At 27.0% G+C, this 14,990-nt stretch overlaps 5 protein-coding genes across 7 annotated transcripts; 4 read left to right on the forward strand and 1 right to left on the reverse strand.

Annotated features, from left to right (window-relative positions):
- Positions 1-1,114: 1,114 nt before the first annotated feature.
- LOC124948413 (SET domain-containing protein SmydA-8) lies at positions 1,115-4,278 on the forward strand. Of its 2 annotated transcripts, XM_047491993.1 has the most exons (9): positions 1,115-1,218; positions 1,533-1,585; positions 1,684-1,903; positions 2,004-2,254; positions 2,345-2,512; positions 2,702-2,928; positions 3,134-3,344; positions 3,682-3,827; positions 3,963-4,278. In XM_047491993.1, exons 1-9 carry the CDS (start codon positions 1,204-1,206, stop codon positions 4,193-4,195), a joined length of 1,524 nt encoding a protein of 507 aa, XP_047347949.1. In that variant the 5' UTR covers positions 1,115-1,203; the 3' UTR covers positions 4,196-4,278. The 2 variants fall into 2 exon arrangements, with proteins under 2 accessions (XP_047347949.1, XP_047347951.1); XM_047491995.1 differs by lacking the exon at positions 1,533-1,585.
- A 216-nt stretch (positions 4,279-4,494) lies between these two features.
- Positions 4,495-7,291, forward strand: LOC124948308 (SET domain-containing protein SmydA-8-like). Of its 2 annotated transcripts, none has more exons than XM_047491743.1 (7): positions 4,495-4,743; positions 4,832-5,027; positions 5,112-5,339; positions 5,428-5,712; positions 5,798-6,085; positions 6,219-6,429; positions 6,861-6,994. In XM_047491743.1, exons 1-7 carry the CDS (start codon positions 4,646-4,648, stop codon positions 6,863-6,865), a joined length of 1,311 nt encoding a protein of 436 aa, XP_047347699.1. In that variant the 5' UTR covers positions 4,495-4,645; the 3' UTR covers positions 6,866-6,994. The 2 variants fall into 2 exon arrangements, with proteins under 2 accessions (XP_047347699.1, XP_047347698.1); XM_047491742.1 differs by having other exon boundaries at positions 4,496-4,743; positions 6,874-7,291.
- Positions 7,292-7,626: 335 nt separating this feature from the next.
- LOC124948290 (erlin-2-B-like) lies at positions 7,627-9,524 on the forward strand. The gene is made up of 5 exons (XM_047491698.1): positions 7,627-7,963; positions 8,036-8,163; positions 8,241-8,430; positions 8,530-8,788; positions 8,873-9,524. The coding sequence occupies exons 2-5, from the start codon at positions 8,056-8,058 to the stop codon at positions 9,306-9,308; spliced, it is 993 nt and encodes a 330-aa protein (XP_047347654.1). The 5' UTR covers positions 7,627-7,963; positions 8,036-8,055; the 3' UTR covers positions 9,309-9,524.
- A 157-nt stretch (positions 9,525-9,681) lies between these two features.
- On the forward strand, positions 9,682-11,028 carry LOC124948775 (ragulator complex protein LAMTOR3-A). The gene is made up of 3 exons (XM_047492929.1): positions 9,682-9,855; positions 10,004-10,231; positions 10,336-11,028. The coding sequence occupies exons 1-3, from the start codon at positions 9,847-9,849 to the stop codon at positions 10,471-10,473; spliced, it is 375 nt and encodes a 124-aa protein (XP_047348885.1). The 5' UTR covers positions 9,682-9,846; the 3' UTR covers positions 10,474-11,028.
- On the reverse strand, positions 11,022-13,441 carry LOC124948774 (glyoxylate reductase/hydroxypyruvate reductase-like). The gene is made up of 6 exons (XM_047492928.1): positions 13,282-13,441; positions 13,058-13,185; positions 12,284-12,473; positions 11,732-11,895; positions 11,296-11,586; positions 11,022-11,197 (listed from the first exon to the last, which is right to left on the reverse strand). Exons 1-6 carry the CDS (start codon positions 13,350-13,352, stop codon positions 11,082-11,084), a joined length of 960 nt encoding a protein of 319 aa, XP_047348884.1. The 5' UTR covers positions 13,353-13,441; the 3' UTR covers positions 11,022-11,081.
- Between the last annotated feature and the right edge of the window lie 1,549 nt (positions 13,442-14,990).

Consider the following 14,990-nt stretch of genomic DNA (forward strand, 5'->3'; position numbering starts at 1 on the left):
GCAAAATACGAATTACTTATCTTCATCTAACTTCTCGACTCTTTCTTTATATTTTTATTTTCTTCCTTTCTTTCTTTCTTTTTTACTTTTGTTTTTCTTTTTTCTTTTCTTTTTTTTTTTTTTTTTAAATATGCCTACAACCAAGTTATAAAAGAAAAACAAAAAAAGTAAACAAGAAAAAGAATTGTAATAGATCTTTCTAAGTCTCATATTTCTTACGAAATCTTATATATTATTCGTATTATGTAGTTTAGACACTTATTGTTAGATCTTCATAGTCTGTTGCACACAGGAGTAATTTATGCTATTCTACCGGAAACCGTATTATATGTCTATAAATTAATTTTTCTTTAGAATTTCTAATTATATCTATATAAAGAGAAAATTATTCTGATATCAATTACATTTGTACAATACTTTCTATATGATTTTTAGATTAACATCTAATGCAAGAGACAAAAGCACGTGTATTGAACCTTATGGTATGCGCTTAGGCACGTGACATCGAAGAGCTAAATAAATAACATTAGATTCTAAATAAAATCAAAATACAAACGTATGACACGACATGTTTAAAAACTTTAATAGACAATTATATCATTTATTGTTGTTCAATAATAGACAATTAATTATTTATAACTATTGCATCTCTTTGCACTATCTTGCATAAGTTCTTTCAAAATCTTTTTTTCTTGCCGTTCACTTTTTGTTTGATTTTTAATCTTTTGTATTTTTTGTTTTCTTTTTTTTTTCAATTTTTATATATATATATATATATATATATATATATATATAAATATATATATTATTTTTTTTGTTGAATATCTATTTTTCGTACGATAGAAAAAGTTATATTAGTTTGAAAAAAAATGAACATAAGTAAAGAGACTTTCGGTAGATCGACTGCGGGATCTAAAAATATATCTACTGGTGATCCACGGTAAAACGGTGCAAAACGTTTCTATAGTATGCATCTGTTGCTTTCAAGTCAGTGGTAGAACTTGGTAACATGTTCTAGATTATACTATTGGCAAGATCAGCCAATTAGTATTTTTGATAAAATATATATATATATATGTATATATATAATAAATCAGACGAATTTTGTTTTTAGTTGTTCGAAAGTACTCAACGAAGTCATTTGCTTATTATTAGTTGTAAGAAAAGAAATTAATTAAGGATAGAACAAAGTGAAGACGAATAATGTCGGAAGAAAAAGTAAGTGTTTGTTTGTTTATCTTTTTTTATTTAATAATATATTTTCCAAATACTCCGCGCGATGTTGTTTTTTTTAATTATTTATTATTTTTTTAGTGCACATTATTATTTTTTCTTGTGCAATTTTAAAAGCGCACAGTTCGAAAGTGTATATAGTGAAACTACAAAGTGTCAATGCATCTTGGCCATATCAGTTTTAATAATAATTTAATTATATATATATATATATATATATATATATATATATGTATATTTATAAAGTGAAAATATTTAAAACAAACATTTAAATTAACGTCAATGTGTATATTTTTTAGGAACCGGTTCAAACGAAGGCTTATAATATTCGCCAGAATGATAAAGTGGGAAAGTAGGATCGATAAAAATTTGCTTTGTATAATTTTAATTAAAATATTCAATAAGAAAAAGATTGAAAGAAAACGAATATTTTTTGTTTTGTTTTTATAGATACATGGTTGCAAGTAGAGAATTGAAACCTGGTGAAGAAATTGTGACGGAGATGCCATTCATTGTTGGACCAAAGGCTTTCACTTATCCTTTGTGTCTGTCTTGTTATGCACCATGGCCACCTACCCTTAAAGATAAGCCACTTTGTTCGAAATGCAGTTGGCCAGTTTGTGGTCCAGAATGTGAAAATCAACCACAACATAAAGACTACGAGTGCCCGGTAATAATTAATTAATTAATTAATTAATTATTGCATATGTATATTTATATGTAAATAATATGTATATATATTTTACGTTTTATGTATCATGGTGGTATAGGTATTTGTACAAGCGAAAGAAAAATTTAATGTATCCGCGGCTTTGGAACAAAATAACGAAAATGGTGTTCCCCAATTGGAATGTATCACCCCTTTGAGATTATTATTAGAATCTTTAAAAAATCCAGAGAAATGGGAAAAGGAAGTGAAAAGTATGGAAGCCCATAATAAAATAAGAATTCAAAAACCTCATTGGAAATCGGATCAAGTGAATGTCGTTGAATATTTAAGGAAACAACTCAAATTGGACAAGTATAATATATATATATATATATATAATGACATTAATCGATTTACAAATTAATTTATATATATATATTATACTTAATTTATGAATTTTAGATTCTCCGAAGAAGAAATACAAACAGCTTGTGGTATCTTGGAAATTAATACTTTTGAAATAAGAACTTCGAAAGGATTCAGTGCTAGAGCACTTTATCCAACAGTTGCAATGATGAATCATTCTTGCGTTTCAAACACATGTCATAGTATATCTCCCTCAGATTATAGGTAAATATTACAATTTTTTATTATATTAATAATTATTATCAATTTTTTTTTATAACACTGGCAATTGTACCGTGTATAAGTATCATATATACGCTGAGAACAATCAAGATATACCGAACAGCCATGGTGTTAGCACATCTTACATAGCATAATAAATAATTAAAATTTTTTTTCTCTTTTTCTTTTCAGGATATACTTACGTACTACTATCAGGGTACCCGAGGGCGGTGAACTTTACGGAAGTTACACGCATTCTCTTTTCCCAACAATGTTAAGAAGGGAACACCTTTTCGAAGGGAAACACTTTGCGTGTGCTTGCCCACGTTGTTCAGATCCAACCGAGCTGGGAACGCACATGTCTTCATTGAAATGTAATAAATGTGATAATGGGATAGTCTTACCATTGGATTCTTTAGGTACTTAAAATAATTATTATTATCATATATATATCATATATATATATATATATCATATATATATATATATCATATATATATATATATCATATATATATATATATATATATATATATATATATATATATATAGTAGTAAATCTATTCCTAATTTTCTTATATACCAATTAAATCTTTATTACCATTATTTATTTACATGAATACAGACGAGAAGAGTATATGGAAATGTACTCATTGCGAGTTCACAACTCCTAGCACGGCAGTTAAAAAAGTATTTCAATTAATATATGCTGATGTCGAAGCTGTCGAAACCATTAGCGGTGCTGATGGGTCTGATGCCATTCACGAGAGAGAAACTGTTATGAAAAAATATCGTTCGGTTTTACATCCACGACATGCTTTCCTTACTATGTTAAGGTAATTATATAGAGAGTGAGCCTCTAATTCCTAGACGGATCAAAAGTTCAGTAGATGATTTTAAATATCATTTTCTAAAACTATAAGTTTAGCTTGTAAAACTACAAACTAAAATTGTAATTATACAAAGTAAATTATAAGTCTAATTATAAGCATAACAAGACTAATTATAAGCCTAAAATATTTCGAAAAAGAATAATCGATTTTTAAAATAACCATATATACTTTTGACTCACTTTGTACTTTTAAAAAATTTTGTTAAATTTTTGAAAATAGATATATGTCTGATCAAAATTATGATATACTTTGGTAAAAAAAAAATATCATTACATTTTAGACATTCGCTGACTCAAATGTACGGACGAGTTGATGAATATTTATTGGACGATTTGCCACTGGTAGTATTAGAACACAAAGTCGACATGTGTAGATTGTTACTTCAAGTATTAGACGTCATAGAACCCGGTTATTCGCGAATAAGAGGTAAATATTTCTATTTATATATGTATGTGTATATATATATATATATATATATATATATATATATAAAATATATACAATAGATATATTATAAAAGAATCTTATCAATAAATGAATCATAATGAATGTATTTTTTAGGGATGACGTTATACGAATTACACGCGCCTCTCCTCTTCTTGGCAAAGGATCAATGGAATGCCGGTACTATCGATCAAGCTGGATTGAAATCAAAAATGATAGAAGCTTTGATAATACTGAAGGAAGCTGCAACTATCTTAACTTTCGAACCTACGGATACACCTGAAGGTCAAATAGGAATTGTTGCTAAACAATCATTGGAACAACTCGAACAATCTATTCAAGAATTATAATTTATTTTAATTTATAAATGTATTTATGTATTATAATTTTTCTCTACATGCGCATAGATATAAACAATAAAGTATTTTAATGATAATAATCAAATGTCTCGATTTTCTTTTTTCTTTCAGTAATCACTTACAATAAAGTTTTTATAATTACTATTCATCCACACATACATATATATATATATATATATATTTTTTTTTTTTTTTTTCTCTTTTAATGCACCCCCGCAATGAGAAAGATGCGTGTGTCAATAACCGTATGTTACTTCATTTCTAATTTTATTCTAGTATCGTGTGCTCTCTAACAGCGACAGATCGACTTCTAAGAATATAGCAGTATATTGTGTGGAGGCGCAGCTTCCTGCATTTCGATGTTGGTTTACTACACGTGAAAATTTGTTCACATTTCAGTGAGAACGTTTGATATGGTTAAATAAATTTAGAGAGTATTATATGAGTAAGAAAATGTCTGTAAAAGATACTAGTAAGAATATTTCCTCAGTTTCGAAACCACAAATATACAAGCTTATACATTCGGAAAAGTTCGGAAGGTACAATTAATTTAGATCCGATCTATGATCCAACCCACGTGTGATCAAATCACACCATTCTTTTTTTTTCTTATTCGTTTTTTCTTAGATATCTAATAGCTGGAAAAAATATAAAAGCCGGCGAGGTAATACTTCGAGAAAAGCCTATTGCAGTTGGACCTGGTGTTTTTGAAGATGATTACTTTTGTTTTGCTTGTTTAAAACTATTGATTAGAGTTAACAAAGAATTACAGTACATTTGTAAGAAATGTTGCGTTGCTCCTTTATGTGGTCCAGATTGCGAGGTAACGACAATTTTATGTAAAATCGCTATCGATAAATAATCAAGATCTTTTTTTACAAATATTAATAATTATTTAACTGTATAGAAAAATAATAGTCATCATACACCCGAAGAATGTCAGGTTTTCAAAGACAATCAAAATATATCGAAAGATAAAATATACGATATTATAGGAATATTGCTACCTTTGAGATTATTTCTTTTAAAAGATGGAGATCAGGATTTATGGGAAAAAGTGGATCGTATGGAGTCGCATATGGATCAAAGAAGAGACACTCCCATTTGGAAGGACAGAGAAGTTAACGTTATCAAAGTAAATTAATACGAAAAAGAAAGAACTATCAGAAAAAAAACAAATTTGTAACACGACGAAAAGAAATCATAAGTACAATTACGCTTAGATTTTTCGTGATCTACAACTGGTGACCAATGATGATATCTCTACGTCGGATTTTTTACAACGGCTCTGTGGGATTCTCGATGTGAATAGTTTTGAATTGCGATCACCTGGTAGATTGGATGCTCTTGTTCTACGTGGTTTATACTTGGAAACTTCTCTTATTGCTCATGATTGTAGAGCAAATACTCATATTACTGTCGATGATCATTTTCAACTCACCGTATATGCCAGTTTACCTATCAATGAGAACGACATAATTTACTTCAACTATACCTCCTCGCTTTTGGTACATTTTATAACTGTATTTTATTAATTAAATAAAAACAGAGGTAGATAAATTAGAGATAACGAACATTTGTATTATGTATTAGGGTTCAGCTGAAAGAAGAGAACATCTTCGGGAAGGGAAATATTTCGAGTGTGAATGTTCGGTTTGTAAAGATCCATATGAATTAGGTTCACATTTAAGTAGTATATGTTGTCCACGTTGCAAAGACGGATATGTGGGAGCTCAAAATCCTTTAGAAGCGAAACCATACAAACGTGACAGTAAATGGCAATGTAATAAATGTAGAAAAACTTACGGTGGTTATCTCATAAGAGCAACATTGAATATAACTCGAGGGCTGATCGACGATTACGATGGAACGAATGTAAAAGTTCGTATTGATCTATATAGATTAACAGTTTCGTGTCAATTCTATGATAACTCTTTAAATACACACAAAATTTGTACTATTCAAATATTTTTTTTTTCTTTTTTTTTTTTTTTTTTGAATTTTCTAATCGCAGGACATGGAATTTTTGATTAAAAAACTCACGCTATCTTTTCATCCTAATCATTATCTTTTATTGGCATTGAAACAAAAATTATTAGCAGCCTATAGAAAACAAGTGGCAGCACTGAATCCTCAAAGGAAGATCATTCAAAAAATGTTCGATTTGTGTAAGGAAGTTCTTCAAGTATTGGAGTTAGTAGAACCTGGTATATCACGACTAAAAGGTAAGTAATTAATTAATATATTCGAATTGGGGTAAGAGAATACGATCGATGTTATCATTAAGAAAAGCTTTCTCACATATTGAATGCTATTCTTGCGTAAATTAAGATTAGAATGCACTTATGAGTAGTTTATCTTTCGGAAGAAGGACAATTAGAGCTTGTTCATGATATTGAATGTATTGCTATTTTTGTGTTAATTTGATTGGTAGTTAGAAATTAAAAAGAGATATATATACATATATTATATATTATATAATTTATTATACTCATATGTATACTTTTATATAATATATATTTATATATATCTAAAATATATATTAAATATATACTAGAAAAATGTATATATAAAAAATCAAAGGCCTTCTTCCGAAAGTGTTTGAAAGCATTCACGAAAGAAATAAAGAAGTGTCAGTTTTGTTTTTTTCGTAAAGCATGAGTTTTCAGGTATAATGTTATACGAAATGCACTTGCCTTTGGTGTTGCTGGCTAATCGCGCTTACGCAGCGCGCGAAATTTCCCCCATGGAAATGTCATCTCAGCTTCGAGAAGCTGGAACACATCTAAGAAAAGCTTTGTCAATGCTCCTTTTGGAACCTGTCGACTCACCTGAGGGACATTTAGCCAAACGTGCTCTTCAAGAATTAAAAATGCTCAATCAAAATATAGCCGATGCTGAAGCACTTCAGCAATCACAAGAAGAATCCAAATCACGTTTATGTAAAGAAAAGAAGAAAAAATAATCTATATAAAATGTGTTGGAAATATCTTTCGATCGTACGTAATACACTCTGTTTATCGATTAGTGGGATATTAATAAAAACATTATACATGCTCCGTTATTTTATTCTTTATTTTCTAACCTAATTTAATTTATTTTTATTTAATAATTAATTATTTAATTAATCCAAGGTATAATTCAAAATTTATTTTCTTTTTTAAGTAATTAAAAAAATTATATTATTCTTATAATACAAATCGATAGTAATTCGATTATTAATCGGTATTTTTAATTATTCTAAACTAATATCTGTAAATACTAATAAAGATCGGTATAATTATAAAATTATATTTTTATTTAGATATCTAGATATGGATCTATTTACATATATACTATATATATACTATATATATAGTATATATACATACACACACATTCACACATACACACACATATATATTCGATTTATTGTAAAGCTTAATAACAAACACAAAGCAAGTATCAGATGTATGAAGCGCCATGGCAGGCGGTTGAGGTCAAAATAGTGAACTTTGGGAATATGAATTTAGAAAGATTGATCATTTTAAAGTAACAGTACAATTTTTATTGTGGTTGATAACAATTGTCTCATACATGTAATATATGCGAAGTGTATATTGATAATTTTTCAAATGAGAACTATTAACATAACCTTATTTTGTGATAATTATTCTGACGTAATATAAAAAAAAAAAAAGAAAAAAAAAAAAGAAGTTATTTATAGTTTATTTAAAAACATGTTTTTTTCGTCTATTGAAAAGATAAAAACACTTTAGTGTAGGTGTAAAGTATACAGTTTGTTTTATAATTGTGATTCTTTAATATCATTTAACAATAACATTATTACAGAACATTATCAATATAGAAAAATGTTCCGCCAAAAATACATTCGAATATGTCTCCCTGCTTGTTTAGCAATAGTTTTCAATTTTTCTCTACATCGCATTGAAGAAGGACATGTTGGTGTTTACTTCAGAGTAAGTAATATCTTACATTAAATTTATGTTACTAATAATAAGAGATTATTTAAATTAAAAGTATTGGTTTTTTTTAGGGCGGTGCTTTATTGCCTTATGTTAGTAATCCTGGATTTCACATGATGATACCCGTATTAACTACATATCGATCTGTACAAGTTACATTACAAACGGATGAAGTTAAAAATGTACCGTGTGGTACTAGTGGTGGTGTAATGATCTACTTTGATCGTATAGAGGTTGTAAATATTTTAGATGCTAACAGTGGTAAGAACATATACATATAAAATAATATTCTTATAATATTTTTGAAATTTTAATCATTTTATGAAAATATTTTTTTCATATATATGTTTCATTCTGTAGTTTACACTATGGTAAGAAACTTTACTGCAGACTATGATCGTACTTTGATTTTTAACAAAGTACATCATGAGTTAAATCAGTTTTGTTCAGTACATACTTTACATGAAGTATATATTGATCTATTTGATCAAATAGATGAAAATTTAAAAACTGCTTTGCAAAAAGATCTAAACGATTTAGCACCAGGTCTTAACATTCAGGCAGTAAGAGTAACCAAACCAAAAATTCCTGAGACCATCAGGAAAAATTATGAACTAATGTGAGTATTCCAATTTGAAATATTATTACTACAAGTATTTAAATGATAAATGGAATCTTATATGATATATATTTGTTAATATAGGGAAGCAGAAAAAACAAAACTCTTAATATCTACACAACATCAAAAAGTGGTGGAAAAGGATGCAGAAACGGATAGAAAAAAGGCTGTCATAGAAGCTGAAAAAGAAGCACAAGTTGCAAAAATACAGTACAATCAAAAGATAATGGAAAAAGAGTCTCTTCAACGAATTGCAGCTATAGAAGATGAAATGCATGTTGCTAGACAAAAAAGTCGTTCCGATGCTGAATATTATCAATTAAAAATGCAAGCAGAAGCAAACAAACTACTCCTATCTAAAGAATTCTTGGAATTAAAAAAATATGAAGCTTTAGCGCATAATACAAAAGTCTATTATGGACAAGATATTCCAAAAATGTTTATGTACGGTGGTTGTACTAATGATCAAGAATTAAGTTCAAATATAAACATTAAAGATAATCAATCACAAATGTTATAAAATAATTTATTAATAAAGATTACTTTAATTGATGGTAATGAAGATAAATTGAGTTATATACTGAATTAAGAATCATCTGATTACTTTTAAACCACACATATTTTTTTGAAATATTTTTATTTAACATATTTAACGATAAAAGTATCTGCACAAGAACGTATACTTTTCTGATGTGTCATTAGATTTAATTGATAATGAATAATGTTACCATATTTTTTAAATAAATAACATTAAAAAATACTAATAATTATTAAACATTATTCTATATATATATATATATGCGTTATCGCCTGTTTAAAATTTTATCACCATAAAAGATGGAGGCTAGCGACTTTAGCACACCTATCGACAAAGAGATGCATAACTGAAACCTCCCTAAATTAATACAAAAGAAAATATCAATTTTCTTCGTACGCGCGTAAAACAAGTTCTACGGGTGATAAAATGTCAATGTTATCACAATAAATGAATATTATTTGTATCTAAGATTCCTAAATCGATAAATTGTGTATAGCAAATACAAATACGAGACATAAAAATGACAGCAGTAAGTTTAAATATTATTTTTTACATTAATTTCTATGAACGGAGAAATTTATGATCTAATCAATTCTCTTAGGTTATGTTATTGCGTGTTTGAAAAATAACATGTCTGATACTTATTATCTATCTACCTAATTTTAAATAAATTTCAGGAACATAAAAAATTTTTAAATGGTCTTTTAAACAGCATAGAAGGCCTACATAGTATATTAATCACAGATCGAGATGGTGTACCGGTCGTATCTGTAGCAGATGAGAAAGCACCAGAACTTGCTATGAGAGCAAGTTTTCTTTCTACTTTTGGAATGGCTACAGATCAAGCAAGTAAATTAGGACTTGGAAAAAATAAAATAGTTATCTGTATGTACAGCAGTTATCAGGTATTCAAATATATTAATCTTATCAAATATTATACATATATATATATATATGTAAAACATGTATCTTTTTATATGTTTTTTGCATGCATTTATTTATGTTACAGGTTGTGCAATTAAATAAATTACCATTGGTTATCAGCTTTATTGCTAGTCATAATTGTAATACAGGTCATATTTTATCCCTAGAGAATAAAATTGAACCAATTTTGAGCAATTTAAAAAGTGCAGTGGTAGAAGCCTGATGGTTACCTGTAGTTCACTATGGGTGATAAATAATAAATATTCTTCGAAACACTTGTGTATATCTCTCGAAGGATAATTGATATGTTATTAGGCATTGTTATGTACAGTACCTATAATTGAAGGAAAATTGTTCTATATTTGTTTATTGATATTATTTCATGAATTATTATTTTTTCTCACTTTTTATAAGAATGTATTCGTTAAATGTATTATTTTTAATGAGGTAATTGAATAAGGAAGTACATAATTTACGACATACGCATGCATATTTCTATTGAAAGATCTCGTAATAACGTACTCACATATTTATAACATGTTTTATAAAACAATTCATTATAAAATATCTAATTATATTTGTTTAATACTAAACTATATTTATTGAATGATATATAATACATATGGGATAAAATGTAAATAACATAAAAAAAGAAAAAAAAAAATATATATATATATAGACTTATTCATATAACGTTACATGAAATTATTAAAAATTAATAATTTTTTTGCTATGTAATATATATATTCATTTATAAATCATCAAAGTAAATACCATGCTTGTTAAATAGTTTTATTTATTCTCAGTGACTTGTAGCAAATCCATTAATACTTATAATTCATAAACTAAAGGTTTGCCATCTAATCCATTGAGAATATTTTGGGCTGCAATTATAGACATATCGTTGCGAGTCTTTACTGTGGCACTACCTAAGTGTGGTATAATTACTGTAAAAAAGAAAAAAGAAAAAGCAAATTTACATATAAAACTATAGTAATAAATATGTTAATATTAATATAAAATTTCTTATATATTATATATTCACCAGCATTAGGAAGTTTTAATAATTCATGATCTTTTGGTAATGGTTCAGGATCTACAACATCTAAACCCGCAGCAAAAATTGTATGATTTTTCAATGCCTTTACCAATGCATCCGTGTCTACAACTTTTCCACGTCCGACATTGACGAACACAGCATTTTTTTTCATTTTACCAAAAGTAGTATCGTTAAATAAACCATGGGTTTCATTGGTCAATGGAGTAGCAACAATAATGAAATCACTTTGTGCAAGAAGTTCGTCTAAAGATACAAACTTAGCACCTAAATCCTTTCCTAATATTGAATAAATTGTAAAAAAGAATTAAAAAATGAAGTTATAATAAAAGAATCTATTATTTATACAAACAAAAAAAAAAAAAAAAAAAAAAAAAAAAAGAAAAGAAAAAAATATCTTTATTTTTTTACCATGAATACGGACCTGCTTTTTTTTCCGAATGACCAGTATATAGAAAAGTGTTTACTCCAAATGGCACCAAACGTATGGCTACAGCTTGACCAATACTTCCTAATCCAACTATTCCTACCGTAGAATTACGTAAATCGTGTCCAAGTAACCAGTTCAACCTAGTTTTCACATTTCCTCTAAAATACAATTATAAATAACGACATTTATTTCGCGTTCACATGTCTAAAGTATTATAAATTGTTGCAAACAAGTGCAAATTATATATAAAAAAAAAATCGTATAGGATAAAATAACATGTTAAAACTAGAATATATATATATATATATATTTTATATATATATTATATATTTTATTATTATATATTATATATATTATATATATATTATATATTTTATTTTTATATTTTATATATATATTTTTTATATATATGTATAAAATTTTTGTTGAATTTATTGAAATTTGTTTTATATCAAATATGCATATTTCTCTCTCTCTCTCTCTCTCTCTCTCTTTCTCTCAATTATTATTATTATGTTTAAATTAATATATAGCTTGCAACATTACTCTTCTAATTTTAAACGTCCTTCGTGACTTCGTCGGGCTGCGCATAAAGTCAACATGACTGCAATTTCTGCAACTGCGTCTGACAAAACCTGAGGTGTATGACCGACCTTAATACCACGTCGTTTAATTTCGGGAACGTCCAAATGATCATAGCCAGCTGAGATAGTAGATACAACTTTTAAATTAGTTCCTATGAAAAACAATTTGAAATAATATATAATAGATATATTAATATATAAAAAAAAATATATGAAATATCAACATAAAGTATTAAATGCAATTCGTAATCCTTTACTAAATTGAAATACTTGAAAATTTAATTTAAAAAGGAAAAAAAAGAAACGTTTTCATACACGTGTGTATGAAAATTGCCTATCATCAGGGAGGATAAAGAAGAACATTAGTTCGAACATTCAACTGTCAGATGACTCTTAAAGTAAGAATTGAACATTTTCAAGATAATAAATTGAATGAATGGTATATATTTTACATGATGGAAGAAAATCACAATATTTATACGCATAATTAATTTCTACGTATGCTATTATGCAATATTTGTCTATTTTTCAAAGGATAGAAACTTATCAATCAATTAAGACATTCTACTCGAAGATAAACTTCCTTTCTTTCGTTTTTTTTTCATTCAATACAAATTCAAGTGTACCTATATTTTATCAATGATATAATCGATAACAAGAATTTATCATGTTTAATTATGTTCGTATTTCCAATTATAATGATATTTTATTACAAAATTTTCTTTCGTTCATTTACCTGCGATATTCAAAAATTCGGTATTTACGTTGTAATGATTAGTAATCAAAACAGCGTTATACCCGGGAAGAGTTTGTAGGACATCTTCTCGTGTACTTTTATCATGTTGAATGATCGTAACGTCACATCTAAATTTAATAATATTTTGATAATTATACCATATTTTATAATATTATATTTTCAATATATCCTATTAAATTAATGACAATAAAAAATTCGTTTACTTAGATTCCAAAAGATCAATTCCAGGGGATGGTACATCGTTGCTTGTAACTAAAACACGTGGCCTTCCCATATTTGATTTCCAAATGTGTTTTGAAACTAAACTTGTCTTGCGTTAAGTATAAATAAAGACTAACGAGTGGTATAGCACTCGATCGTGTTATATAACCAAGATCAAACAGATTATTCACGCAGGCGCAAAACATAGAGATAAAAGGAAAGATAACAATCCATGACTTATTTATATATCGAATGTGTATAAAAAATTATTATTTCTTTATTATTTTATCGTAGATAAAAAAGTAAAAAAAAAAAAAAAAAATAATAATATGTTGTTTATACATTACAAACAGACAAGAAAATTGATATATGGTCACTGATTAAATTCAGAATATTAAAAATAACGAAAACTTAGTCGTTCGTGACAAAATTTTTTTGCGGTTCGGGACAAAATTAAGCGATTCAGCAATTTTAAGTATTTAGGATTGATTCGAAATGAAATTGATGAAACAAAGGAAGAACTTAAAAAAAGTATTAATTTGGGAAATACATGCTTCTATTCGATTAATAAATTACTCGATATTGTCTAGGAGTTTAAAAATTAGAATTTACAGAACGATTATTTTACTGGTAGTCTTTTATGGCTGTTAAACAATGGTCAATTACGTTACAAGACGAGAAAAAATTTCGTGTATTCGAAAATAATATTACCTCGAAAAATCATGCAAAAAGAGAAAATTGCATAACGTAGAATTACATCAATTATATAATAATTTGGATATTATTATCATAAAATCGCGCCGAATAAGATGGGTAGGTCGCGTGATGCATATGGATAAGGATCGAACCGCTTAAAAAGTATTAATTGATAAACATAATGAAGAAAAAAATCATTGGGTAGACCAAGACATAACATAGGTAGAAAGATAATATTAGAATGGATCTTAACGAAATGAATAATGAGGATCTTGCTCAGGAACAAAAACATTGGCAGGATTTAGTATTTGCGTCAATGGACTTTTGAGTTCCTGACGTCATTTAATAATAATAATTACAAACACACACACATGCACACAACTTAATTTTTTTTTTTATCATAACAGGACACTGGTTACTTCGACTGATAATAAAGTCTTTTTTTTTATTTCTTTATTTCTCTTTTTTGAAGAAAAATACATTGCCTTTATACTCATCAGAAATTATTTATTAAAACAGATATTTATTATATAAATAAATATTTCTTATTAACAAACTTTTATAACTAAATGTTTCTTATTGTTAAATTTTTATTATATTAAATAGCTATTAATAATTATACAATTATATTATTGAAAGTTTAAAAAATAGATACTACGCAAGTATTATAAAAAATAATAAGCTTTTGTAATCAAAGAAACTTCAACAATGCGATAGCATTTGATAGCACAGTTGTCAGATAGAGGTTTATTATCATAATAAAGTTTTATCATAATTACTATTACGTAATATTATCATTAGTATCATAAGAAAATATATGTATTTATAAATTTTATTATCAAAAAAAAAAATATATATATATATATACATATGCTTATATATGCAGATTAAATTTCCATCTAAACACTACTTCTGATACATCACAAAAAATCAATCATTGTAGAATTAATTATATATATATATATGTACATATTTTTTTTTTCCTTTTATAACTTAAACTTATATTTAACGTTAC

Source organism: Vespa velutina, chromosome 4 (assembly GCF_912470025.1).
Source record: "Vespa velutina chromosome 4, iVesVel2.1, whole genome shotgun sequence".
Taxonomy (NCBI): Eukaryota; Metazoa; Arthropoda; class Insecta; order Hymenoptera; family Vespidae; genus Vespa; species Vespa velutina.